At 47.5% G+C, this 26,173-nt stretch overlaps 1 protein-coding gene across 3 annotated transcripts in view; it reads left to right on the top strand.

Moving 5' to 3' along the window:
* Positions 1-210: 210 nt before the first annotated feature.
* The window catches only part of SLC6A11 (solute carrier family 6 member 11), a 126,545-nt gene continuing 100,582 nt past the window's right edge, over positions 211-26,173 (top strand). Inside the window, exons 1-4 of one of the 3 annotated variants that reach the window (XM_019732651.3) lie at positions 211-678; positions 3,629-3,763; positions 3,888-4,028; positions 7,642-7,732. In XM_019732651.3, coding sequence (XP_019588210.1) covers positions 432-678; positions 3,629-3,763; positions 3,888-4,028; positions 7,642-7,732 — 614 coding nt within the window. In that variant the 5' untranslated portion in view covers positions 211-431. The remainder of the gene's footprint in view (positions 679-3,628; positions 3,764-3,887; positions 4,029-7,641; positions 7,733-26,173) is intronic. The other 2 variants (XM_019732652.3, XM_074312988.2) reach the window with 2 other exon arrangements.

Below are 26,173 nucleotides of genomic sequence, written 5' to 3'. Positions count from 1 at the left end.
GACGCCGAGGCCCACGCATTTGGAGGTTACAGAGATGGTGGAACTTCAGGGCTCGGTGTCCGGACCCAACCTAGGCCCGAGTGGGCGCTCCCACTCTTGTCCTAAGAGGCCAGTGGGTAGGTCAACGAAGGGCAGGGCGCGCAACATGCTCGGCGCGCGCAAGGCGCTCGAAGGTGCTCGGCACGCGCCACGCACTGGGCGCGCGCGAGGTGCTCGCAGGCTCCCGCGCCCGGCCCGCCGGAGGCGGCGTGGGCGCCCTGAGGGCCCGGCCGCCGCGCCGCGCCGCGTCCCGGTCTCCGTCTCGGTGCGGGCCCGGCCCCTCAGCTCCACCCCCTGCCTCCCCCTCCCGCCCGCTCGCGCCTCCTGAAAAGCCAGCCCGCCCGGGGCGGCGGCGCAGAGCCGGCCCGGCGCACGAGGCAGGCAGCGCGGCCATGACGGCGGAGAAGGCGCTGCCTCTGGGTAACGGGAAAGCTGCCGAGGAGGCGCGGGAGTCGGAGGCGCCGGGTGGCGGCGGGGGCGCGGTGTCCGCGCGCGACCCGCGCGACAAGCGCGACAAGGCGGTCCACGAGCGCGGCCACTGGAACAACAAGGTGGAGTTCGTGCTGAGCGTGGCCGGGGAGATTATCGGGCTTGGGAACGTGTGGCGCTTCCCTTACCTGTGCTACAAGAACGGCGGAGGTGAGGCGGCCCGCGGTACCGAGGAAAAGGCGAGGGGGGTGGGGCGGGAACCAGTCTGGTGGGGGCGGGGAAGGAGGGGTGAGCGCGAGACCCCTCCCGCGCCTGCGTGTAGCTGGACCCTGTGGAGAGCCGCCCGGGGCAGCCTGGCGTGTGAGCTTGCCCCGCGAGGCTCGCCTTGCCAGTGCGCAGGCGCACCTGCGCTTCGCACCTGAATGTGGCTCCAGGTAGCACGCGGGGGTTTGCCTGGCAGGCGCCTGTCGTCCTAGCTAGAGGTGCGGACCAAGACCAGGAGCCCTTGCATTTGGTACCTTAACTGCTGTTTGGGCCAGGAGACCGCCCCTTTGAGCCTCAGGTTTCCTAACTGGAAATCACCTTGAAGGAAAGGGACTCTGATCATGACGTGAGTCAGCTGGGGTTTTGAGTGCTTACTGAAATGCCAGGCTCCCTACTAAGCTTTACCTACATCATCCTGTTTCATCCTTACAGTCACCCCTGTAGGCCGTGCTATACCCATTTTGCAGATGAGGAAACTAAGGGCCAGAGAAGTCACTCATTTAATGAGAGATAAAGGTGGCTTTCTGACACCAAAGCCTTTTTTAAAAAAAATTGGGATTGGAGTAACAACAGGAAGAACTTTTAGGGTAGGCACTGCTGTTTAATTTCCCACCCAGTATTTCATTTGCTCTTACAGCCCTCTCTAGAGCCTCTTTTCGGGCCTCTGGTGGAAAAATTGGCACCAAGCAGTTTCTTTTACTGGTCTCACAGTCACCTGTGACAGATAGCAACACTGATCTCATGTTTAAGAGATGCTTAGAGATTGCATGGAGGGTATGATGACAGAATTTGTAGTGACAACATATCCAAGTGAGTTTGGTGAAGATGCAGCAGTAATCCTCAAATCGCTCAACTCAAGGAAGGGAGAGGCTCCAGATTTCAGGAGTTCCCACCTGTCATTATCAGCAGGTCCAAGGCAAGGGGCCTTGTAAAACCTTATTGGGTGGCATAGTTTCTCTGAGAAAAAGGCTGTGTCTATGTACCCCTCCCTGTCGTTGCTGTGCCCCTACCCCACCAGTAGATCCCCAGATCCCAATGAAGGTGGCTCAGAGTTGGTTGGCAGGGACCACACTCTTAAGGCTGCATGGAGCCAGAACTTCCTGTGTGAGCAGCTGCAGGGAGAGCGAGAAGGGTACTGGTTGGCCTGAGCCTTTTCTTTGGAGACATTCATCCTGAAGGCACAGGCTGCTCCAAGCCTGCTCTGCACTGGTAATGAAGTGGCCGCTGGTGTTGGTGGCTTGGCAGAAGGCGCAGAGGGAGTGGACTCGGAGACCCTGAATGGGCCCTGCACCCTCAGCTGTGAATCCTGTCTCTCTCTGCAGATTCAGCCTTCATAAGCTGCCATGTCTGCTTAGACACTTACGGAAACCCTTTAGGATAGTCCCAGGCAAAAATTGTTTTAACATCCTTTTATAGACAGGAAGTTGTTATGCCAAAACTAAAAGTATTCCTAAAAGCAGAAAACAGGGTAAGTTGGGTTAATTGCAAATTCTGTCACAGATTAAAAATAAAAAGTTGTAGTGAGTAAAATTTAAAAGTGAGTCTTTTTTTTTTTTTTTACTCTAACTTGCCAAGAGTCTCCATTGAGTAAACAGATATCCTTGTTTAATTAAGCTAGTTATTGAGTTATTGTAATGGTTACTAGCTTTGTGAATAAGTAGGCCAAAAGCCTTTCAAAAAGTGTCATCTGTTAGGTTCCAGAGGATTCACAGGTAAGTTACAGCATATTAGGGAACATACAGCTTTTTTTTAATCACTTAGGTTTAGATGCGGCAAACAGACCCTCTTATCCCCTTTCATATACTTTTAGCCTTCTTATACATTTGGGGGTATCTGTTTATCAACCATTTACCTTTTTTAAAATGCCCACACAGCTCTACTCATAGATCCCAACAGTAGATTAAAGTATTTCTTTCGCAATGTAAAACTTCAAAAATAGTGTCTTGCCCAGAAAAGCTAAGAACCTTTCAAAACCTGTTAGATACGGTCCTACTATCAAGATTGATCCAAATTGTTGCTATTGATCCTGCAGTTAAAGAGACTTCATTTAGCAAAAAGCAATTTCAGGTAAAGCCTTCATTTGTGAGATCAGATAGTGGGGAATAGCATGTGTTTTCATGCCTTGTTATTAGACAGGAGAGAGAATGAGGGATTTGGAAAAATCCCTTTCTGTTTGTAATAGCTCATGTTCACCTCCGTAATTGAATTTGTTTCACAGAAAGGCCCAGGCAGTGGGTATTGTGTTTCAAGACAGGAGCCCCAAGGCTTCCAGGGGTCTTTTCTCAGACTGATCCAAAGCCAGCCTTTCTGGACAGATTCTTGCTGCAAACTCTTTATAACAACTTCATACCTGGGCCTCAGGTATACGAGCCCGGTATGGCTCGTTGTGTATCTCCTCACGGATGCCTTTCTGCATGAAAAAGTTATCTTGCAGGTCACTTCCAAAGTAAATAAGAAGAAAGGGCCCCCTTATCTGGCCTTTTGAAGCTACTTTAGAATGAAAAAAGAAGGCTGCAACATTCAGGGAGGGAATGAATTTGACCTGTGCTGAAGGGTGAAATGTATAAATACAAGAATCAAGCAAATGAAGCACTTGCATTTACATCATCGTCTTTGCTGTACAATAATTCTCTGAGATAAGCGGTACAGATATTAGGTATGACAGCCCCATTTTACAGATGAAGACGTTGAGGCAGGGAGAATGTGAGGTGGGTTATTTGCAGTACTAGGTCGCTGAGAGCACAAACCAGGGCCACCTTGTCAGACTCTGGTTCTCATAGTGGCAACCTGAACTCAAGCTAAGAGAACATTTTGTCTTGTCTGTAGCAGGTGCTTGTGCTGACCATGAAATGGTGGCACAATTTTATCCTTATTCCCTTATTTTTCATTCTTGCAGGGGCATTCCTGATTCCCTATGTGGTGTTTTTTATTTGCTGTGGAATTCCTGTTTTTTTCCTGGAAACGGCTCTGGGACAATTCACAAGTGAAGGTGGCATTACGTGTTGGAGAAAAATCTGCCCTTTATTTGAAGGTAAGGGTTGAGTTAATCAGAAAATAAAATGATGCCCGGTGATCTGAGGCTGTGAAAAGTAGCTGAGGCTATTTTAACAAAGTGGAGAGAGATTCAAATCGCTCCCTCTCCTTTGTTCTTTCAGGCATTGGCTATGCAACACAGGTGATCGAGGCCCATCTAAATGTGTACTACATCATCATCTTGGCGTGGGCCATTTTCTACCTGAGCAACTGCTTCACCACCGAACTCCCCTGGGCCACCTGTGGGCATGAGTGGAACACAGGTATGGCCCCTAGGGAGGGTCTCTGCTGGTCCTGCTGGGGGACCTGGGATTGGGGGTGTGTCCTTGTGCTGGAGACCAATCCTGGCCTCTGGCCTTTCACCATTAGTCCAGATTCCACTGAAACCAGAGGTCAGTTCTGCAGTGGGTCTGGGTCCATTCTGTGGGTTGCAGCCCTGAAGCCTGAGCTGAATTCTGGCTCAGAATTGGCATGGGTAAAAGATGGTGATGCTTTTGCCTCACTTTGCCAAATACAGAAACTGAGCCCTTTGGGGTCAGAGTAGGGATATGAGGGGTTCAGGCTCCAATTCCAGCCCTGCCTTTCCAGGTGTCAGATTTTCGTTTGTAAAATTAAGGGGTTAGACTACATCAGGTGTTGCAAACAGGAGGCCTATAGGCCAATTAGGCTTTAAATCAGTGACCAGCAAATTTCAAAAATGTGTTTGGTTGCCTAAATTGAAAAATCAGAACACTTCGCGTGAAAATCCAGATTTCCAGCTTCTCTTGAAAAATGGAAAAGAACTGCCAACATCAGACTCACCTTCCCACGGTCTTGCTTGACAGCAATGGCTGTAGCTGAGAAGCGGCTGTTGCCTTTGGATGAGGCCATAGTCCCCAGCCAGTCCACTTTGCTCACTTACTTTATCTGTCCAACCTAGGTAGGTATTTGAACTCACCAACCCCACCTTACCCCCCTTGAATTGATAACTTTTTAGATTATTTCAGGTATTCCTCTGACTTATTAGATTAGTAATATACTGTTTGCTTTTCAATTTGTATTCCTATGAGGATTGAGTCTTATAATCCAGAGAAGGCAAATATGTACCAACTCCTGTCTACAGCGGTAGTGCTTAGAGCAGACATCACTAATCATTTCTAGAACTCTTTCCTTTTGATTCTAGTCTTGGCCTTAGAACCCTTCCCCTTGTGCTCCAGGCAGCCACTGCCCTTTGACGGAAATTGGCATCCATACTTTAAGCTATTCCCCATTCATGTGGTTAGGTTGTCCTTGACAGTGGCCTGTCATCCTGAAGGCTGAGCTGCAGTGAGACTGGGTAGCACATCGATCACCGGCCGAAGGAAGAGCAGGTCTAGAAAGTGCTATGAACCGGCTTCTAGTTCTGCAAGACTTTGCCCTGCTCACCTGCCCGTCGCATTTTGTGGAAGTCTCACTGGTTTTTTTTGTTTGTTTGTTTTTGTTTTGTTTTTTAATTTTTATTGGGGAATATTGGGGAACAGTGTTTCTCCAGGGCCCATCAGGTCCAGGTCGTTGTCTTTCAATCTAGTTGTGGAGGGTGCAGCTCAGCTCCAAGTCCAGTCGCCGTTTTCAATCTTTAGTTGCAGGGGGGCGCAGCCCACCATCCCATGTGGGAATTGAACCGGCAACCCTGTTGTTCAGAGCTCACGCTCTAACCAACTGAGCCACGCGGCCGCCCCTCACTGTTTCGCTTTAGGGTCCTGGCTCTTAACCTTTCTTTGGCCAGGCACCTCATAGAGATGTTCATCAAACTAAATTTCAAAGACATATTCTTGGAAGCCTGTGAGTCTTCCACGATAATTTAATTGTGTGTACTTATGCTGAGGATACTCTAAAAATATGCGCATGCCCTTGCTCGTCTGTACAGCCGCCTTTTCACTGAGGACAGTCAGGAGATTTCAATGCCTGATTTTGTGCATGTTTACAATGTAAGATGTAGTCTTGGTAAATAGGATAACGGCAGCCAAGGGAAGAAGAGCAGACAGATTTAATTCATCAACGGTGCGTTAGTACCGCCTAAGTGACCTCCAGGTGAGAACACAACAGACTGTAGGAATAAAGGTTCTGCAAAGTGTGACCAGAGAAAAGTGGTGATAGAGTTGAGTCTCAGATAGCCCGTGGAAGACAAGGCAAGCTGAACAGAATAGACCCTGCCTCCTGCCTGTCCGTTCCTTTTTCTGTTGGGAAATCCATTTAATTTCACAAAATGCCATCATCTTACACATCCATTTTATGCTATCATTTGAATTGTATTGGGTCTGTAATTTAGTTGGTATTTTATAAATTCTGGTTTCATAGTTGTATGGATACTATAATCAGAGAGACTTTATAACTCATTGTTTATTTGTACATGATTAAATACCATCTTAATAAAGATACCTTGCCAACCTTGGGTGTCTGAGAAATTTTTTTACTCTAGAAAAAAATTTTAAGAAACACAATTTTAGAGAATCTGATCAAAGCCAAGGACACCTATCTCCCGAAAAAGGCACAAGGGCACATCTAGGTATTTTGCCTATAATATCAGGTTTCCATACTCGTCCCAGGACCGTCTGTGGACCCTTCCATTCAGAATATGGTTAGCACTTGCCAAGTGGAGTGGGAAGCAGGAGACAATTGGGGGTATTTTCCCCAGTTTACTGCAAAGCTGTCTTCCTCACTCTCCTTTCTCTAAAGGCATGTGAACACTGGCAATGTGTGGAACAGCATGTATAGGAGGTGCCTCCCCCCCCCCCCCGAGATTGGAGATGTAGTTTGGAGGGTTCACACACACATGAAAAGTGAGAAAGAAGTTTTGGCCACTGTGCTGGGCCCAGGGGCTCCACAGTCGGTGCAGGAGGCCCACCCTCCCTCCAGGAGCTCACTGTCTGGTGGCTGAGGGGGCTCTGTAAACAAGGGTGCTATAAAGAGGCATGGGTCCCGTGGTTGCAGACAGAACTGGGCAATGACCATGGAAAAGGGAATGGAACATTGGCTGACTTGCTTCCCAGTTCTGCCCCTAACTGTCTGGTGATTTGCAGAGCTGGGAAAGGGTGTGGGTTGGGGTCACTTGATTACTTCTGAACTTCAGAGCCCTCCTCTACAAAATAAAGGGAATGAGAGGCAATTCCTTGGAGGGCCTTTCAATTCTAACTTTCTTAGAATTCAGGACAGGGAGATCAGGAAAGGCTTCCTGGAGGAGGGTTATATGGGTTGTTCTGGGCTTTAAAGGATGAGCACTTGGATGTTTTTGCCTGAGATTCAAATCTCCCTTGGTCATCAAGTTTCATGAAATGAGGAGAGACCTTCAAAAACTCCTTTCTTGGACTGAGTAAGAAAGAGAATGATGAAGAAACTAGGGATCCTTTGCACGTGTAAACTCACGTCGTTTCATCCCGTCATCACGTATTTATCACGCAGCTGTGAGATAAGTCTCTTTTTACATGAAAGGAAACTGAGTCTCAACTGCATTGCTGCCCTGGGGACGGACCCAGTCCTTTAGTCCCCCGCATTTTTTCTGGGACCCCTGACAAAAACAGGGAAATTCCATGGACAGGCCTTCGACAGGGAAGTGGATAAAAAGGCAAGGAGATTTGGGAACAAGGCAGGAAGAGTTTGATAGGGCACATTGAGTGAGGATGAGAGAGAGAGAAGGGCCCTGCCCCCAAACCCTTTCCTTCTGTTTGAATCAGACCAAGCCTCTCTCTCGAACTGTTTGTCAGTTATTGATTTTATTTTTACCCTCTGTTCTTTGAGGCATGTTTACTTGGAGCGGGGAGATAAAACCACCTGGTTGCATCATCGGCTCTGAATGTTTTTCAAGATCCAGCTCTCGCAGAGCTTAATCTTCTTGTGTTTCTTGTCTTGTTTCCACTGTAGAGAATTGTGTGGAGTTCCAGAAACTGAACGTGAGCAACCACAGCCATGTGTCCCTGCAGAACGCCACCTCCCCCGTCATGGAGTTTTGGGAGTAAGTGGAACATGACTTGTCTCCCTTAGCCTGTGGGGGCTCCGTCCTGGTTCTGCACAGCTAACATTGCAGGAAAAAACCTGGCCCTTCCTCCAGCCTCACACTTCCTGGCTTCTGTGGGCATGTGAATGCATTGGAAGCCAGAGTGGAGATTTTTAGAGATTTCCAAAAGGGACAGCTGAGATAAATGCTTTCTTGTTCTTAGATGACACGTCCACATGCCTATTGTTGCTTATTAGGGCAAGGAGTGCTTGGTAAAACGGTGGCCACTTTATAAATTCATTTTTAAAAAGAGTGAAGATGTTTGCAGTAAGCTAAGTCAAGAGTATGTTTAGCCTGGAAAGCAGAAATCTCCAAGGGGGACAGGTTAGCTTTCTTTCAGCAGCTAAAGTGTCATGCGGAAAGGAAGTAGATCAACTTTAATGGATGGAGGTTATCAAGAGGCAGGTTTCAAATGTGTTTCAGGAAAAGCTTAGTCTCATAGCATCTGCAAATATTTCTGAAGGTTGTGAGCACTCATCCCCAAAAGCATTTGACCAGTGTAAGGCTGCTGCTGACCATTGTTGGAGAGGTGTCTGAATCCACTGACGTTACAGACAGTAATTGTGTGTGGCATTTTCCAGGCGATGGGCATATTCCCTCAGTGTTTGAAAGGGGTCTATGACCTGGGAGTTATGGGCCTGCCCCCTAGGCTTGTGCTGCACAGCCCTAGGGGGCGTCATTAACACTGACGTGTTCTCCAGATTGTACAGAGCCTACTGTGCGTAACTGTCCACAGCAGCGCTGACTTAGGAGCGTCTGTGGTAAAGCTAGGAGGATCCCTTGCCCAGGGTATTGAAAAGAAGTTTCCTCTACGAGGTGAAGGCTGACTAAACGCTTTCTGAGGCTTTTTAATCTGAAAAAAGTCTGGTTTCGTTGAGGAACCTTCCCTCCCCTAATTCCGATTAACGGTAGTCTGGAGAGGCAGTAGGTTTATGAGTGACTTTTATTCTTTTCCCAGGTACCATCTCTCTCCTTCCCTCTCTAGGGGTCATTGTGCTGAATTTAGATTTATTGTTCTCATGTTTATACTATATGTATATATAAATCCCAAATGGTACCTAGGTCTTTCTCACATGTTTTAAAATGTTATATTCATGGTACCTATTACTTACCTTTTTTATAACTTTGTTTCTGTGTTCAGTATTGATTTTCAGATGTATCTCTACTGATACATGTAGCGTTGGTTCATGCATTTTTTTCCTGCTATATAGTATGTCAATGCATAACTAAATACATTGTATTTAGCCAGCTCTACTGGATGGGCATTTAGAGTGTCCCGTTTCCCAATATTATTAAGCACATTGAGTGAATGTCTTATCCTTGCTTCCCTGTGTTCATAAGTGAAGGTTTTTAGGTTATTTAAGAGTGGAATTGCTGGGTGGTAGGGTACATGCATTATCAGTTTTACCAGGTAATGTCACATTGCTTTCTAAAAGGACTACTCTATTTTTTTCTCCAAACGAGTGTTCAAGAATTTCTATCCACATAATAGATAGCAATTGGTCTGGTCAGAATTTTTAAGTTTTGTTAGTGTAATGGGTAGGAAGTGGTATCCCACTATTTAAATTTGCATTTCTCTGTTTACTTGGTCAGGTTGAGCATCTTTTCATGTTTTGTTTGTTTGTTTGTTTGTTTGTTTGTTTCTCTATTTGGGTTTCCTTGTCTGAGCTTCCTGTTCATATCCTTTTCTCTTTGGATAGTTTGTCTTTTCTCATAGGTAGTAAATCTTGATACATTATAGATATTAGTATCGATGTTGCAAATAGCTTTTCCTAGTGCATGTCTTTTCTTATTTATTTATTGCATGTAGGGGGTTTCAATGTTATGGAAGTCAAATTTGTCAATCTTTTTGGTTTGCACAGTTCAGGTGTCTTAAGACACATTTCCCTACCCCAAAGTTGTAAAAATTCTTTGTATTTTCTTCTAAGAGTTATAAAGTTTTGTGTTTCATATTTATGAATATAATCTACCTGGAATTTTATTTTTGCATATGATATGAGGTAGGAATCAAGTTTTTAAAAATATAAAAAAACAATTTCTCCAGCAGTATTGACTGAATCGTCGTTCATCCTTTCCTTACTGATTTGTAATGCCATCTTCCTAAAAGCACAGGTCTGTTTGGGGGCTCTCTGTTCTGATCCTTGGTCTCTTTTGCTAATTGTGTGTCAATACTTCATCTAGAGTTTTATTGTAAGCCTTGTGCTGCGAAGGCAAGCCCCTGAACTTTGTTCTTTTCCGAAATTGTTTTAGTTTTCCAAGTGAATTTTAGAATCAGCTTGTCAAGTCAACATACAACAATAAAGAACAGAACAACTCTGTGAGAATTTCCGTTGACAACCTGTTGAACTTATGGGTTAATTTGAGGAAAACTGACATCTTTATGCTTGAGCCTCTCTGTGGGTGAACATGGGGTAGCTCTCCATTTATGTAGGTCTTTTCAAATGCCGGGTGGAGTAGCGCTACTTAAATGTGGTCTGTGGAGTAGTCGCTTTACAGTCACCTGCGTAGAAATGCAAATTCTCCAGCCTCCCCAGACCTAACCAATCATAGTCTCAAAGAGAGGATCCACATGACATTGTACTGCCGTGGGGGTGGGTCTGTGTGGCCTTTTCCCACCCCATTGGGCTATGATTTCCCAGAGGAATGTCCCTTTGGACCTGCACATTTGAGGGTCTGCAAAACCTGGTCTCTGTACTCCCCTAGAGAACCCATCCTAAAATCCCACACTGTACAAGGGCTCTGTATAACTTACTATTGTGTTGCACCATTCGTTTTCCTTTGTAACATGTAGAAAAATCTCAATTAAATCATTATTTGTGCAATGTGTTTGTTCATTGTCTGAATTCCCCCATAGGCAGTCATAAAGCAGCATCTTTTCTGGTTTTACTCACTAATGCGGGTCTATGTATATAAGAACTCCAGTGAATGATTACAGAATGGAGAGATGCATGGGAGGAAGGCAGGCGGGCAGTGTTTTCTTGAAAATACTATATGAGGAGAGTCAAAGTGGACTCTGGCAAGAACTCATCTTGTCTCTTAGCTTCCCAGTGACAGCACTGATTGCTTCCAAGATTCTTTTGCAATATCCATATCGCCCACTCATTGGGATACCGAGATTCAGGAGGGGATAGCGAGCCTGTGTCCTCAGATGTAACTGGACCTTTTTGCCGGCTACTTGGTCATTCAAGACGAATGTCCATGGGAGAATGAACCCATGGTTCTAGTTTTCTATTCCGATTGCATCTGTATCATCTACGCAGGGTTGAATTCTGCGTCCTGAAAGCACTCAGATGCTGGTGTGACACTCAACCCCTCAAAAGATGCCATTGTCAGACAGCTGTAATTCATCTTTTCCCCAGAGGTGAGCTTGGAACGTAGACTCTATGAGATGTACATAGCATCCTATGAAAAACTGTTTGGAGCCACATCAATTTGAGAAGGACTGAAAGCTATGCCCTTCAGTAAGAACATCTGTTATCTTTGACCCAAATTCCCAAACTTATTCTCTTATGAAATCATTTGGAATCCCCTCTACACCCCCCCCCCCCCCCCCGCCGCTAGCATTCCACTAAACACAGTGTGACAAATATTTTGTTAGGAAGATGCTCTTCCTTAAATTCAGCTGACAGTTAACTTCTGAGGCTTTGGAAAGAATAGGCCTCATTCCTTTTCTACGTGACAGCCCTTCATGTATTGGATCAGGTTTCCTCAAAAATGTTTTCCCTCCAGTCCCCGTCACTGTTTCCTTGTGGCACGGCTGGCTCGCAGATGCCTTACCTTGGGTCACGTCTCCCGTGTGCTCCTGTCGTCCTTTTCCCACTTCCTCTACCTCCAAGGAGCTCATTTGGCGCCACATTGCTTGGCCAGAGTAGACTGCTTCGGCTGTCTGCATGTTCATTTGACAAATGTCTGAGCTCCTGGGGCACATAGGAGGGACACTGCATTTTTGGAGGAGGCAGAAATGTAAGATGCGGTTCTAGCCCTCTGGAAGCAGAGATGAGGAAAGCCCTCAGGTAACCATAGTATCAGTTACAAGGTGATGCTTCCCTGCCCGCAGCTGGCCATGGCTTCACCCTCACCTTGGGCACCTGGCCCCACTCACCCCTGTCTTGAAGGTTCATTTTCCCTTTCAGGCTATAATTAAAATTACTGGCTTAACCAGTGGCAGTAGCTCAGGCCCTAGATCACTCCTAGATTCTGGTTTGGGCAGAGGGGCCGATGGGGCAGGGATGGCTTTTTCTTCCTAATGTCAAATTTCAAACTTAAGCTGTTCTGATTTCCCTTAGTAACTCATTATGCATCTGGCATCTGCGCATTTATCTAAATATGTTTGCAGTTCTAAATTTTGAACCCTTGTCCTGTGGTGGGATTGAGTGCTATTGTGTATGTAACCAGCACTGTGACATCAGGTGGACTTTGGTCTGTTTTTCACTTTCATTTCTCAGGCCCTCGAGTCCTGTTAGTCCAGGATTTTGCGACCAAGTTCATGCTCACTATGTATACAGTTGAAATCACTTTTGCATGATGCTGATTCAACAGATTGTTGAGCACATATTGTGTGCTTGGCCCAAATTAAGCTCTAAGGGGTATTTGGTTCTATATCTTTATCTTTATTCAGAGGGTGAGGTTTTGTCTTTCTGGCTTATCTTCACTTGAGGAGAGCTTTTTTTTTTTTTTTTTTTTTTTTAAATTTTGTTTATTTCTAAATCATGTGGCCACTTGAACTGATTTTCTTTGGATACAAAATTGTGGAGGCAGAGTAGCTGGAGTGAAACCCCGATTCTCGCTGTGGGTCTGGTGCCTCTCCCTGCCTCCCTCTCAGACAATTCTTCCACTCCCCACCCACCCCACCCCACCCCATCCATCTCCCTCCTCTGCAGTGGCCTTCTTTCTGTCCTTTGTCCATATTGGGCTTATCCCAGCCTCAGTCTCAGGCTTTGGTTGTTCCCTTTCTTTGGAAGACCCCTCACCAGATCCTTGTGTGTCTGGCTCCTGCTTATCAGGGAGTCTTCATTCAAATGTCATCTGGGAAGCCCTCCCTGATCATTTAGTTGAATCAGCACCCGTACCCCTCAACCCCACAACTCTGTTTCATTGTCTACAGAGTCCTTAGCTGAAATCCTCATGTATTTATTTATTTTTTCTCGTGAGAGTGTAAGCCCCAGGCCAGCAAGGACTATTCTGTTTTCTTCCCAATTGTCTTGCCAGTGCATTCTAGGTGCTCAATAAATATTAGTTGAAATGGATGAGATTGAATGAATGAACGAACGAGTGAATGTTTCTTAACCCCTTGCAGTTTAGTGTTCTTGTCTATAAATTGGAAATGATGGTGACACCCACCTGCAAGGTGGAGACGAGGGTGAAAGAAGTCCTCGCCTCTACCAGGCCCAGCACGGCTCAGGCCCTTTGGGGAGGTTTGAATGCAGAAAGAGAACGTTTGTGGCTTACTCTTCCATTTGTGGTGTGGGATTAGCCCTGTCCCTGCCGTGCCAACCGCTCTGGATTGCTATGAGGATGGAAGGACATAACCTGTGCTAAGGACTTTGCTAGGCTGTAAGTGGGGTGCCCGAGTTAGTTCCTGAGGCTCCATGCCTGCCTGGCCCCTGCCTCTGCTGTTACAGATTCACAGCTGAGCCTTGTGCACAGTCAGCCTGTGTGCTGACTACAAAGTCAGAAGTACTCCCTCCCCCCACCCGCTCCGAGACCCTTTCCCTAAGTCAATACCCAGTACTGCGTGGCACCGTCTGCTTCTGCTAGTTTGGATTGCCCCACTCCCGAGGTAGCCCCCAACGCACAGCCACAGCGTGAACCTCAGCCAGCCAGTTCTGGAGCCCAGTGTAAGGCATGCTTCCTCCGCCTGCCCAGTGCAGGACCCTGAGCAACGTGGCCTTCCTGAGCCTCCGTCTGCTTCTGTGAAAATGGGATGGTCATAGGACGTACCTCGCAGGGTTGCCAGAGCATCAGATGAGGCCATACACTTCGTACTAGTATGTGCTTAATATATGGGAGCTAATTTTACAAGGAAGACTTTATTCAGGTCTTCAAAAGTCTACATGGGTACTTCCCAACATTCTTAGAGAAGGCTCCTCAGCCAGGTCTGTTGGCCCCTCATAGTGGACCTGGAGAACTCTCTTAGTGTGTTTTCTTCCCTTGATGGATTTTTTAACATTATTTTTTGAGCACCTACTGGGTTCTGGGCACCTTATCAGTATCCAGAAAGATGCAGCAGATGCTGCCTATGCTTGAAGAAGCACAAAGCCTGGTGGAGAAAGCTAGCAAGTAAAAATAAATAAAAAGAGTTTTTGAAATATAAGACAACAAACATCTGCAGGAGGCTTGCAAGGAGCCAAGGTGAGGAAGCCCAGATATCTGGGCTTTGGGGAAGGCTTCATGGAGTTGGCAGTGTTTAGCTGGGTTTTGCAGGATGAATAGAAGTTCATGTGATTGATGGTGGAGGGAGTGAATGGTGTGCCAGGTAGAGAAAATAGCATAGAGCCCAGAGACCTGAAGTTGTATGTTGCGGCTTGTAGACTTTCCCGGCAACGCTACTGCATCTGGAACCCGGGTAATGGTGGGAGACTTTGCTGAGGACGTAGGCAGGGGCCAAATATCTGGTCAGTCGCAAGTCTTTATTGAGCACCTACTATATGTCAGGTATTTTTGTAGATACTGGGATGTAGCATGAATGAAACGAAGACTCACCCTGGTGGAATAGACAGCACAGACAAACCAAATAAGCAGAAAGCATTAGGTTTAGTTGGGATTGGTCTCCTGAAGAAAAAGCAAGCAGGGAGTAGAAAGTGTCACAGGGTCGGGAGTCTTCTCTGAGGAGGTGGCATTTGAGAAGGGACCTGGGAGAAGTGAGGAACCCAGCCATTTGGATTTGGGTACAAGCTTTGAGGTTGAGGTAGCCGGAGGGGCAGTGACCTTGATACGGGAGGAAATTTGGGGAATAGCAGGTGGCCAGTGAGGCTGGAGCCAGACGTGAAAGATCTCGGTGATTTTCTAAAGGGCTTGAAATGATCCTGTGGGATGACTTTAAAGGTTAAAGCATCTGTGTAGTAATATGATTAGATCTGGGAGTTAAGACAGAGCCCTCAGGCTGCCAGCAGGCGGCCGAGGCAGTGGGGGTACGCAGTGGGGGTACTCCGTTGGTCCAGGTGCCTGAAGCTGAGATCTCTACTCGGAGAGAAGGAGGCTGGGTGGGGAGTGGTGCCCTCAACTGTCGGAGAAGATGGGCAGAATCTGTCTTAGGAGGGCAAGGGTGATTCTGCCTGGCTATGCCATGCACTGAGGCGAGAGGAGCACTGCCCCTCTGACCTCTTAACACCCCCGCAGCTACCCACTTACACTAATATGTCTTCTACCTGCCCACATCCTCAGTGGGCTTTTTCTGATTGGGGCAGACTGGAGGCTCCGTCCAAACGAGCCTGAACTCTCATCGCTTTTAGTCAGTAGCAGAAGCCAACTTCGCAGTGACCCTCAGCACTTGGGCTGCACATAGGCTTTGTCCCCACAATTCCTCTTCTGAAACTCCATACTACAGGCAGGGGCACGTTAGTTACGTACAGTGTGTCAGTGGCACCACCATTTGTGATGGTCTGGAGGAAAAGAGATGCATGTAATATGTTCTTAAATGTGATACTGATGGGATAAGTTACGGTATATTCCTGCAACAATTGCTAAAAAGGAATGAGGCAGAAAATGTATGAATATGGAAAAGATCTCTAAGATAAAATTAAGTGGAAAAGGCAAGGTGCAGAATGTTGTATATAATGTCGTGTATAAAAAAGAATACGTATGTGCTTTAGTCCCATAAAACATTTCTGGAAGGATACACAAGAAACTATTAACCATGGTGATTAGCTGAGAGTAGGATAGCAGGTAAGCAAGGAAGTAGAAAGAGAGAGTTTTACTTTTTGCTTTGTACTTCTTTTGTACTATTTTAATTTTTTAAAAAATTAAAACCAGGTACATGATTATTTGATACTAATGAAAAAAATGTCACGGGTTGTAATGATCCCTCTTGGTTGAGTGACACATCCCGTTTACAGCCCTGGTTTCACCTTGCTAATCGTTATTTATTTTACAAATCATTTTTGTTAACATTGTCTCATTTGATTTTTAAATCAGCCTTTTGCGATAGACAGAAGAAAAGAGCTCCATTTTGCCATTATCCAAACATAATCTTGGAGACGCTGAGGGTTGCCCCCCTATATACTCAGAACTCAAAGCCAGCCTCTTCGCTCTGGGTACCCCCAGGCAGCCCCCGTTTCTCCAGAGGCCCTGCCCTTCAGGGCTGCCTCTCCCTGTGTGTGCTGCCCCAGTGGACAGAGGAGCTCTCCTCTGAGAGAGAGGTTCCTTCCTGCTCAGTCCTCTGACCAGGGAAGCCCTGGGGCCCTATTTAAGGAGAACAGAGGAAATAGATAGTCCTGCCACACCAGAGATTGCGAGGGAGCGGGCTGGGCTGCCCTTCCCAGCTCACAGGAGATGCACCAAAGCAAATCTGAATCTTCACTTTGTTGCCTGAGCAGGGTGTTGTGTCCTTTTCATTTCAGTTGCTTAATAATATTTAACTGATTGGAAAAACTGTGACTATTGTTACAAGCATTTAAAACACAATAGCTCTATGAACATGATACGTTTGCGTATCAGACGATGCAGTAGTGCCCCCTTATTTGCGTTTTTGCTTTCCGAGTTTTCAGTTAGCCACTGTCAACCTCGGTCTAAAAGTATTAAAGAGAAAAATTCCAGACATAAACAATTCATACGTTTTAAATTGTGTGCTGTTCTGCGTAGCGTGATGGAATCTTGCGCCGTCCTGCTCTGTCCTGCCCGGGATGTAACTCGTCCCTCTGTCCAGCATCTCCACACTGTGTATGCTCCCCACCGTTCGTCACTAGGAGCTGTCTGGGCTATCAGACCAACTGTCACAGTATTGCAAGTGCTTGTGTTCAAAAACCCCTTGTAGTAGCCTAACGCTGTGTCGCAGTGCCTGTGTCATTGATCTCGTCTCATCACGTGACCATGGTATCATCTCACATCCTCACAAGAAGGGTGAGCACAGTACAGTAAAGTATTGAGAGAGAGAGAGAGAGAAACATTTACATAGCTTTTATCATAGTGTATTATAATTGTTCTATTTTGTTATTAGTTATTGTTGTTAATCTCTTACTGTGACTAATTTATAAATTAAACTTCATTTTAGGTATGTATATATAAGAAAAGCATCGTATATGTAGCATTTGGTACTATCTGTAGTTTTAGGCAGACACTGAGGGTCTTGGAACATATCCTCCATGGAGAAGGAGGGACTAATATATATCGCGCTTATAAATATGGGTCTTAGTCCGTTCGGGCTGCTATAACAAAATATCATAGACTGGATGGCTTAAACAATGAACGTTTATTTCTCACAGTTCTGGAGGCTGGGAAATCTAAGATGAAGGCGCTGACAGATTCAGTGTCTGGTGAGAGCACATTTCTTGGTTCATAGATGGCTTGGTTCTCACTGTGTCCTCAAGTGGCAGGAGGGGCAAAGGAGGTCTCAGGGTCCCTTTCATAAGGGCACTAATCCCATTTGTGAGGGCTCCACCCTAATGACCTCAGCACCTCCCAAAGGCCCCACCTCCTAATACCATCACATTGGGGGCTAGGATTTCAACATGAATTTGGGGGGGACACAGACATTCAGTCTGTTGTAATACAAGCATATTCCCCCCAGCCCCACCCCCTAAGAGGTAACTCTTAACAATTGAGAGTCTTTCTGCCAGTATTTTCCTGTACCTTTAATGTCATTCTTCCTACTTCCTGACAATTACCTCACATCATTTATCTCCTGGGTGGGTGGATTAAATGAAACAATGTGCCTAGAGGGCCAGGGTACACAGTGGGTGCTTAGTAACAAAGTGTGACTTCCCTTCTCTTACTGCACCCATCAGGGACATACAAGGAACCGCAGACTAAACTCTTCTGGTTCCGTAAATTGCTTCTTCCCATTATTTAGTATAAGACATCCCTGCTTGTTTTGCAGGGGCTGATTCTACATACAAATATCTTTAACGATCAAGAGTGGATAATTATAGATCACAGCTCTTCAGCTCTTACCAAGTTTCCCAGAAAGTAAGACCGGGTCTTATATTAAGTTTTGCTCCAAAAGACACATTAGGGCTTATATTCAGGGACGTCATCCTGGAAATTTGTGGTAGGGCTTATTTTCAGGGAAACACGGTGCTAAGCCCAGTTACTGCTACTCCCACTACTCCTATTTTGCAGACAGAGAAAGTGAGTTGCAGAGAGATGTAAGTAACCAGCCCAAGGCTGACAACGAGGGAAGCAATGGGATTCTGAGGCAGGGAGAGGGTCAGGGATGTGTTCAAGGAGCCGCTCTTGGCGAGCGGGAGCCGAGCTGGGCCCAGAGCAGGCCTTGTGTCCCTTTGCCTGTCCACGCTCCTCCTGCCTGTCTCTGAAATGCCATTAACTATCTGTCTTGGGTAGAATTCAGTTGGCACGCCCCTCCTCTCTGCAGCCCTGTGGACCTGGCTCTGGAAGGAAGAGTTTTTCAGCAGATGGGGAGGTATAATTGATGGAGGGAGGGAGGGAGAAACTAATGAGGAATGACTGACAGCTCCAGTGCCCAGCAAAAACAAACAAAACACCTGTTGGGTTATGTCCTCTCTGGATTTCAAGAGGTGCCTTTAAGAAATGACTTGAAACTTGCTTTTAAAAGAATAAATACTGTGGTTTCCAGCTGAGCCAGGTGTTGAGCATGAGACCTGCAGACTCTGATCTGCTGGGATGACAGATGTAAAACGATGCTGGCTTCTCAGCGTGTAGCTCATGGCCCTGCAGCTGGTAGCATGAGGCATTAATGAGTGACTTTAATTCAGTCTCAGGCACAGAATAACTCAGAAGGGGCCTTTACCAAATTTTAGTGCATTACCTCTATTCTAGATTATTTTTAGCAAAACTATGAGAAAGTATATAAAACTCTCCAGATTCTCTCTCCCTCCCTCTCTCTCTCCCTCTCTCCCCTCTCTCTCCCTCTCTCTCCCTCTCTCTCCCTCTCTCTCCCCCTCTCTCCCCCTCTATCCCTCTCTCTCCCCCTCTATCCCTCTCTCCCTCTCTCTCCGTCTCACCCACCTCTGCTCCACACTCTCCCTGAAGACATCCAGGGTGGGAAGGAAGCACCAGAGCTGGGGGGACATGACTGTCCCACTTACTAGTGGGGACCCTACATGTGATTCTGAGCCTGTGTTTCCTCATGTGTGAAATGGGTGAACCTCTCCCACCCTTCAAGGTGTAATCAGTATGAAGTGATGGTAGTAGGTGGGAGGTAACGGGTCAGTGTCAGTTCTCATTCCTGCATCTCACTCATTCCAGCCTGTCCACCCTTGCGCACCCCAAGGCTGAAGTGGATGACGTGATAGTCAAAGAACAGAGGTCTCCTGGTGGGATATGCGGGGGCTGGCAGCAGAACCCACTCCGGACTTCCTCGCCTAGGGCTTCTCCTGATGGCACGCACGTCTTTCCCGCTCGCTGTCCCTCTGTGCTGAGTCCCGGTGAAGGGGAGAAAGTTCAGGAATCCCCTGCCACCCCAGCCATGGGGCAGTGAGGCCCTTTCCACTGCGTGAGCACCGTGTTCCATGCATGGAAATTGGCTGCGTTATGAGCCTGTGCTGCAGCCCCCAAAGCTGTGGCAGCTTCTCTGCTTCTTAGCCTGCCCCTCCTGCTCTTTGCCTCTTGACCTGCAGAACCTCTGCTCACACCTCCCTACGAGGTATGAGTTTAGGGGCCTTTCCCTGTGTTCCAAAGCTCTAACAGTCCCCACTTCTAGACATACTTTGCTCTTCTCACTGCCTCCTGCTTTCCAAATCTCATCCTCCAGCCATGGAAGGCTGGAACAGGCATTGAACTTGGGGCCAAGAGACCAGGATGCAGGGCCAGGCTCTGTGACTTACCAGTTAGTGACAGGCAAGGTGCATATCACTTGGAGCCTCAGTTTCCGTAGAACAATGGGTGTAAAACAAGACAACATAACACAGCAGTGCCCGGTGTTCCCTTGAGAGGGTGCGTTCTGCACGATATTAGAAAGTGCTGCTTTGGGAAGGCAGGCATGTTGTCAGGGGCACTTCTTAACTTTTTAAAAACTTTGAGGTACAATTTACATACCACAAACTGCACCCCTTTTAGGTGTATAAGTAATGATTTTAAGTAAATTTGCCAAGTGTGACACCATCACCACAATACAGGCTTAGGACATGTCTGGTATTTTAATCAGCGCTCTCGTGCATATTTACAGTTAATCTCCACTCCTGCTACGAGGCAACCACGCATCTACTTTCTGTCTCTGATTTGCCTGCTTTGGACGTTGCATGGAAATGGAATGATGCAGTGTGTGATCCTTGGTCATTATCTTCTTTCACGTAGCATAATGCTTTCAGTCACCCATGTTATGGCATGTGTCATTTCTTCACTCCTCTTTGTGGGGAAATAATATTCCATTGTTTGGATAGAACGCATTTTGTTTGTCTATCTTCCACCGAGTGATGGACATTTGGGTGGTTTTAGTTTTTGCCTATTATGAATAGCCTAGGAGTGAAAGTGCTGAGTTTTATATTTGACATTTTAAGAAACTGCCTAACTGTTTTTCCAATGTGGCTAAACCATTTTACATTCCTTCCAGCAGTCTATAAGAGGTCCATTTCTCCAAATCCCTGGGGATGCTTTTATTGTCTTTTTTATTACAGCCATCCTACTGGGTGTGAAACAATATCTCATTGTGGTTTTAATTTGTACTTTAATGGTGAATACTTCTAAGTAAATTTGGGAAATGTTGGGTTACACGAAGCTCTAGAGGTGTCTTTATTGCAGGACTTCTCAGAGACTTTAATATTCTAATGAGCATTGGTACTCGCTGAGGAGGGCTCCAGTGTGCAGCGGTTTCTCAATTGAGGTCCCAGTGTGACCTGGGAACTCAGGGTGTCTTGAAGGGTTAGTTTTCTTTGGGAAGCATTAGCCCAGGACATGGGTCAGGAGACAACCAGCCAAATCTCACCTGCTGCCTGTTTTTATAAATAAAGATTTATTGGAAGACAGCCACATTCATTCATTTACAAATTATCTGTGGAGGTTTTCACACTGCCAGGATGAAGTTGGACATTTGGGACAGAGACCAAAGGCCTTGCAAAGCCTAAAATATTTACTCTTTGGCCCTTTGCAGAAAAAGTTTGCTGACCCCTGACCTAGTGCACGGTGTCCAGTGGATTCTCACTTTGCCTTTCGATGAAAGAAGGGACTGGCCTTAAGGGTGTGGGTGGGGACCCAGGAAACCTTTGTGAGGCTTTGTATCATTTGAGCAGGGTGTGTTTGAGGACCGGTGGGAACTTCTGTGTGGCCTAGGAGGAGGATTTCTGCAGTGAGAGAAGAAATTGGAGCAGTAGCTCCAGACCCCTCAAGCTAACTCAGGTCTCTAGTTATATTCCCTGAAGAACATGTTTCTGGTTCACGTCCCCCAAGATGGGACAGTGGTCCCGAGCTCTGCTTCTGAAGTCCAACAGATGTGGCTTCAGGTTCTGCCTCTGCCTTCCTGGGCATGTGACTTTGCTAAGCAAAGTTTCCCATCTGTGAAATGAAAATAATAGTTGTACTCATGTAGGAGTAAGCATGAAGGGAATGCGAGCCGTGGCTGTCTCTGTGCTTACTATATTCTTAGATAGTGAGCTGCCTGCGGGCCACACACGGCTGCTTTACCCACCACTGTCGCTCTAGTCCATGGGGCACTCAGCATGGCGTTCGCACCCTGTAACTATCTGCCGAGGGAAAGCAGGGTACAGAGGCCTCAATTTCTTGCCAAGGAGGGTCTTTTCCCGGAGGAGAGTTGAGGGCCTGCACTTCTTTCTTCCCAGAGAAGTAAGCAGCAACCCGAAGGCAGAGGGATTCTGGAGGTGGCAGGGAAGGCACATTTGTTTTGGTGATGGGCTCTTTTTTGTTTGTTGCTTTGGGAGACCAGAAAGGAGGACCTAGCAAGGCTATTTATAGCCCAGCTCCTCAGTGCCAGCTTTTAGGGCGGTCTCTGCGTCCCTGGCAGCACTTTCCTCCATGGCAGGTTAAAGAAAGGTGATGTGTTTGCCGGCTCCGTGCTGCACATGAAGATGAGGCCTCCCCGGGCTGGGCTGGGAGCTGTTCCCACAGGGCCTCCTCAGGCTCTCTGCCGCGGTGGTGGCAGCTGTAGCAGGAGAGAGCGGGCTGCTCATTCTCTGCTTCCTCTGGTCAGACCACCCCTGGCTCTGGAAGCTGGAGTCTCTGGAAGGGAAACTCCAGGTGTGAGGCTGTTTCCTTCCCTCCACACTCAGCCCCTCTGTGTGTGAGAGACAGGGAGAGGGAAGTGAGGGTGATACCCCAGGAAAGGATTTGGGATTCCAGTCACTTCCCTCAGACTGTGAAGGACAGAAGCGAGGCCTTGAGCAGCATGCATTCTCCATTCTGTCTCCGGGGTCGGTATCTGGTGAGGCAGCAGGGTGTGTGGACATCAGAAGAACCTAGTTTCAAGCCCTGATCTGGGCAAGTTACTTCACCTCTCTGGGCCTCAGTTTGCCCATCTGTAAAATGGGTATAATAATGCCTTCTCAGTGAGAACTAAATGCAGCAAGATATGAGGGCTGTCAAATGGCACTTGCCACAATCCCCTCCACTGTCAACTCCTCGTTCTTTCTTCTAAGAGTCTCTCTCTCTTTTTTTGTGTGTGTTTTTTTTCAGTTACTGTTAACAATATTATTTTATATTAGTTCCCTAAGAGTCACTTAATGAGGACAGTTTGCTATTAAACTCACCTCTTGGTTTTTCCAACTCTTTCCTTCCCATGCCTATAGAAATGATGTTTCTACCTATGGATTCTTTCCCTGTCACCACCTCAGGGATTTCTAGCCCCTTCTCTCCTGTCTTATCCCCCTTTCCCTCCTATAATTGAAACTTTTCCCTCCCTCCTGGCTCTTTCCTATTAACTATCCCAGTCTGGCCAACCTGAAAACAAAACGAGTGTATGTAAAATAGCTCTTGTGCCCTGTGGGCCCTTTAGCTACCACCGTCTCTGACCCAACAGAGCCAAACTCCCCAAAAGAGCTTCTTCACCAGGAACTCACCTCCCATCTCCTCATAACCCACACCATCTGAAGTCTGCCCCACCAGGGGAGCAGCTCTCCTTGTCTGACCCACCCCTCCTGGTCCCAAATCCCACAGCCACCCTCCCTCTCACCAGGCTGCCCTGTAGCACTTGGCAGATGGGCTGCTCCCCTTCTGGAATGCCCTCCCCCTCTCTTCCGCGCTAGGAGATGCCACCTTCTCTGGTTGCTCCCCTGCCTCCTGTTCACCCTTCTCCACCTCCTGCAATGGCTTCTCCCTTCCTCTCTCTACTCTGTAGATGTTGGGGTGCTGGGTGCTCTGCTGCAGGCTCTCTCCCTCCCCTTCTCCAGCTCTCCCCAGGCAGCCTCATGCTCTCCCAGGACACCCTGGTGGCCAAGGGTTCAGGTCTGAATCTGCTTCCTGCATCTCTTTTCTGAGCTTTGCATCCGGAGACCCAGCCACCTAGGGGCATTGCAGCTACCTGGGTGTCTCACGAGCACTTCAAAATCATCTTGTTTAAAAGATGGGTCCATCACCTCCTCCTTCACCCCACCGGACAGTTCACTCCCGCTCAGCTCTTGGCCTGCCGTCCATCCAGGTATGAACCTGGCATCAGCCTGGACCTGCCTCTTCCCTGCTACCTGCCACCTCCAGGCAGTCACCTTGTACCTCTGCTGCTGCTCCCAAACCCAGCCGTTCCCTCCAGGGCTATTTCCCTACCTTAGTCCAGACCATCCACACGTATTGTCCAAATTAAGGCAAAATTCTCTGTACTGACACTGGGCTCCATTCCACCTTTACTCTCCACCCGTTCTTCCCACTGCAGCCAGCGAGCTTTCTGAAACACCCATCAGATGGGGTCTCACCCCTGTGTGTGATTCTCGGCTTCCATCGCCCTTGAGATAAAGTGCCAGGTCCTCAGCAAGTCTCACATCCAGCCCTTGCTCCTGCTCCAGCTCTCACCTCACCCCCATCTCTCACCTCGGCTTCTGCTGCACTGACCTGCCATGCTGGGCCCTGCCCTTGCCGCACTGAGCCTTCGTTCCAGCCTCCTGGCCTTTGCGCTCGGTGGCCTTTCTGCCACCACATGCCCCCTCTCTTCTTTGCTAACTCTCCTCCTGCCTTCAGGACCCACCTCCACCTCTATATCCTGGTATTGGCCAGATCCCCAGGGAGGGTCCCCTGCTTTGCTCCACACCCTGCTCTGTTTACTCATCTGCCTCCTCATTAGACCACATCTCTTTAGGGACTTCTGGCTGTAGCACGGTATCTAGCACACTGAAGATAATTTAATAAGTGTTGCTTGTGTAAATTAATAAATGCATAAAGGACACATACTGTATACCACTTTTGCCTAGCACACAAAGACACATAAGGTAGCTTTGGGGTGTATATTTCCCACAGCTCTAATTTATAAAGAAGAGAGGAAGGCAGTGATTTTAGTGTTATGGGGAAATCTAGGAGAGAGCATTGAGGCTGCAAGTGTGGGCTCTGGAGCCAGGATCCCTGGGTTCATTTCCCAGCTCTGTCACTTGCTTGCAGTATGACTTTGGGCAAGTTACTAACCTCTCTGCACCTCAGTTTTTTCATCTTTGAAATGATGATAATAATTGTACCTACCTTAAGGATTGTTGAGGGTTAGATGAGTTCATGCTTGAAAACCTGTAGAAGGGAGATATCACTCCCATTTCACAGATGAGGAAACTGAGACTTGCCCTACCCAAGGTCACACACCTGGGAAGGAGCAGAGCTGGAATGGAGCCCATCCCATCTCTGTATGTGCCAAGGGCTGGAGAAGCACAGGTGTTATACCTCCAAGCTCTGAGATTTCAGCCTCTGGGCAGAAATCTCCAGAAATATTCTACTCTTAGGGCCTGAAAAAGATTCTTCATGGAGAACCTGCTTTTGTGCCTGGCTCACAGTAGGTGCACAATGTTGCTCTAGTAAATGACTCCCTCCAAAGGGCCCCATCTAGTCTTCAACATTGCCCGCTCCCTGAATGGTGCTGGGAGGTCTGGTCCTGGGCCCTTTTTTTTGCCAGGGTGTTGGCAGCAAACTCTTCCTTATTCAGACCTTTCTTCTGTCCCAGCACTTCATGGGGACGAGTCATTAAGAAAGCTCTTTCCCAGGAAGAGCTGTGCCTTCTCCAAGTCCCAGAGTTGAGTGCCCAGCCCCCGTGCTGTCAAAGGCTGCCCTTGTGGATTTCAAAACAACCCCACAGCCCTGCAGGCTGAGAACCTGGCCCCCCGAGCCCCCTTTCTTTAGAAACCCAAGGTCCATGGCTACAGTCAGCACTGGTAATACCTAAAGAGAATAGTTGAGGATGTTTTCAAATAGTGTCTGGTAGAACAAAAGAGCAATTCATCTTGCGTAGCTTTTAGTAATCTGCTTCCCATTCTGGGAATTAGATTGTTCAATTAAGCGAGGGCGCCGGAGCAGGCTGCATGACTCCAAAGTTTGCAGCATCCAAAATGCGGAAGACAGGGGACCGAAGCCAGCTCACTCCTGGCTGGTCTGCTCCCTTCTTTCTCCCTCTGCCCCTGTGTCATTTCCAGCTTTCAGATTCCTGGTTCAGAAAACAACTACATCAACAAGAAAGCGTGTGTGTGTGTGTGTGTGTGTGTGTGTGTGTGTGTGTGAGTGTGTGTGTGTGTGTGTGTACGTACATACACGTACATAGCCCTGCTAGCTGGGTACCTTGTATAAGTGTTTATTTAGTGAAAAATTCAGAGGCTGGAGTGGATTGGGACAGAGCACACCCGGGTCGTTTCCATCCGCAGTGCCCCACTTTCTTTTCTGCTTCGGGTTGTCCCTTCTCGTTCCCCAGCCGATGGGCTTTCGGAGCACTTTGCTGGGCAGTTTGTAAGATGCTGGGTATATGAGTCCACAAGGCTCTTAATCTGGAGGCGAGGGGTCGATAAGCACCCTGAAGTTCCCGCAGGATGCTGGGAATGAACGAGTGCCCCTGGATATTTCTCCAGAGAGAAAGGCCGGAGCTTCGGTAGCTGGTCAGAGGATCCCTGACTCCTTCCACAAGTCCTCTCCCCCACACGCCCAAAATAAAGGTTGAAAACTATCCAGGTGGAGTTGGTCACTCCTTCATTGCCAAGAAACTCTACTTCTGTGGTGCTCACGCCTTACTGTGCTTGAGCAATCCTCGGGGAAACGTCCCAACAGGTAGCTTCCCAGGGGCCCTTCTGCAAGGATTTAGACTTCAGTGGGTCTAGGATAGAGTGCAGGATTTAAAAAAAAAATTTTTTTTGACCAGCACCCCACAAG

The sequence above is a fragment of the Rhinolophus sinicus genome, chromosome 5 (assembly GCF_057876585.1).
Source record: "Rhinolophus sinicus isolate RSI-liver-muscle chromosome 5, RSI-T2T, whole genome shotgun sequence".
NCBI classification, from domain to species: Eukaryota; Metazoa; Chordata; class Mammalia; order Chiroptera; family Rhinolophidae; genus Rhinolophus; species Rhinolophus sinicus.
The sequence above is the reverse complement of the archived record's forward strand: the minus strand, read 5'-3'. Positions and strand labels throughout refer to the sequence as shown.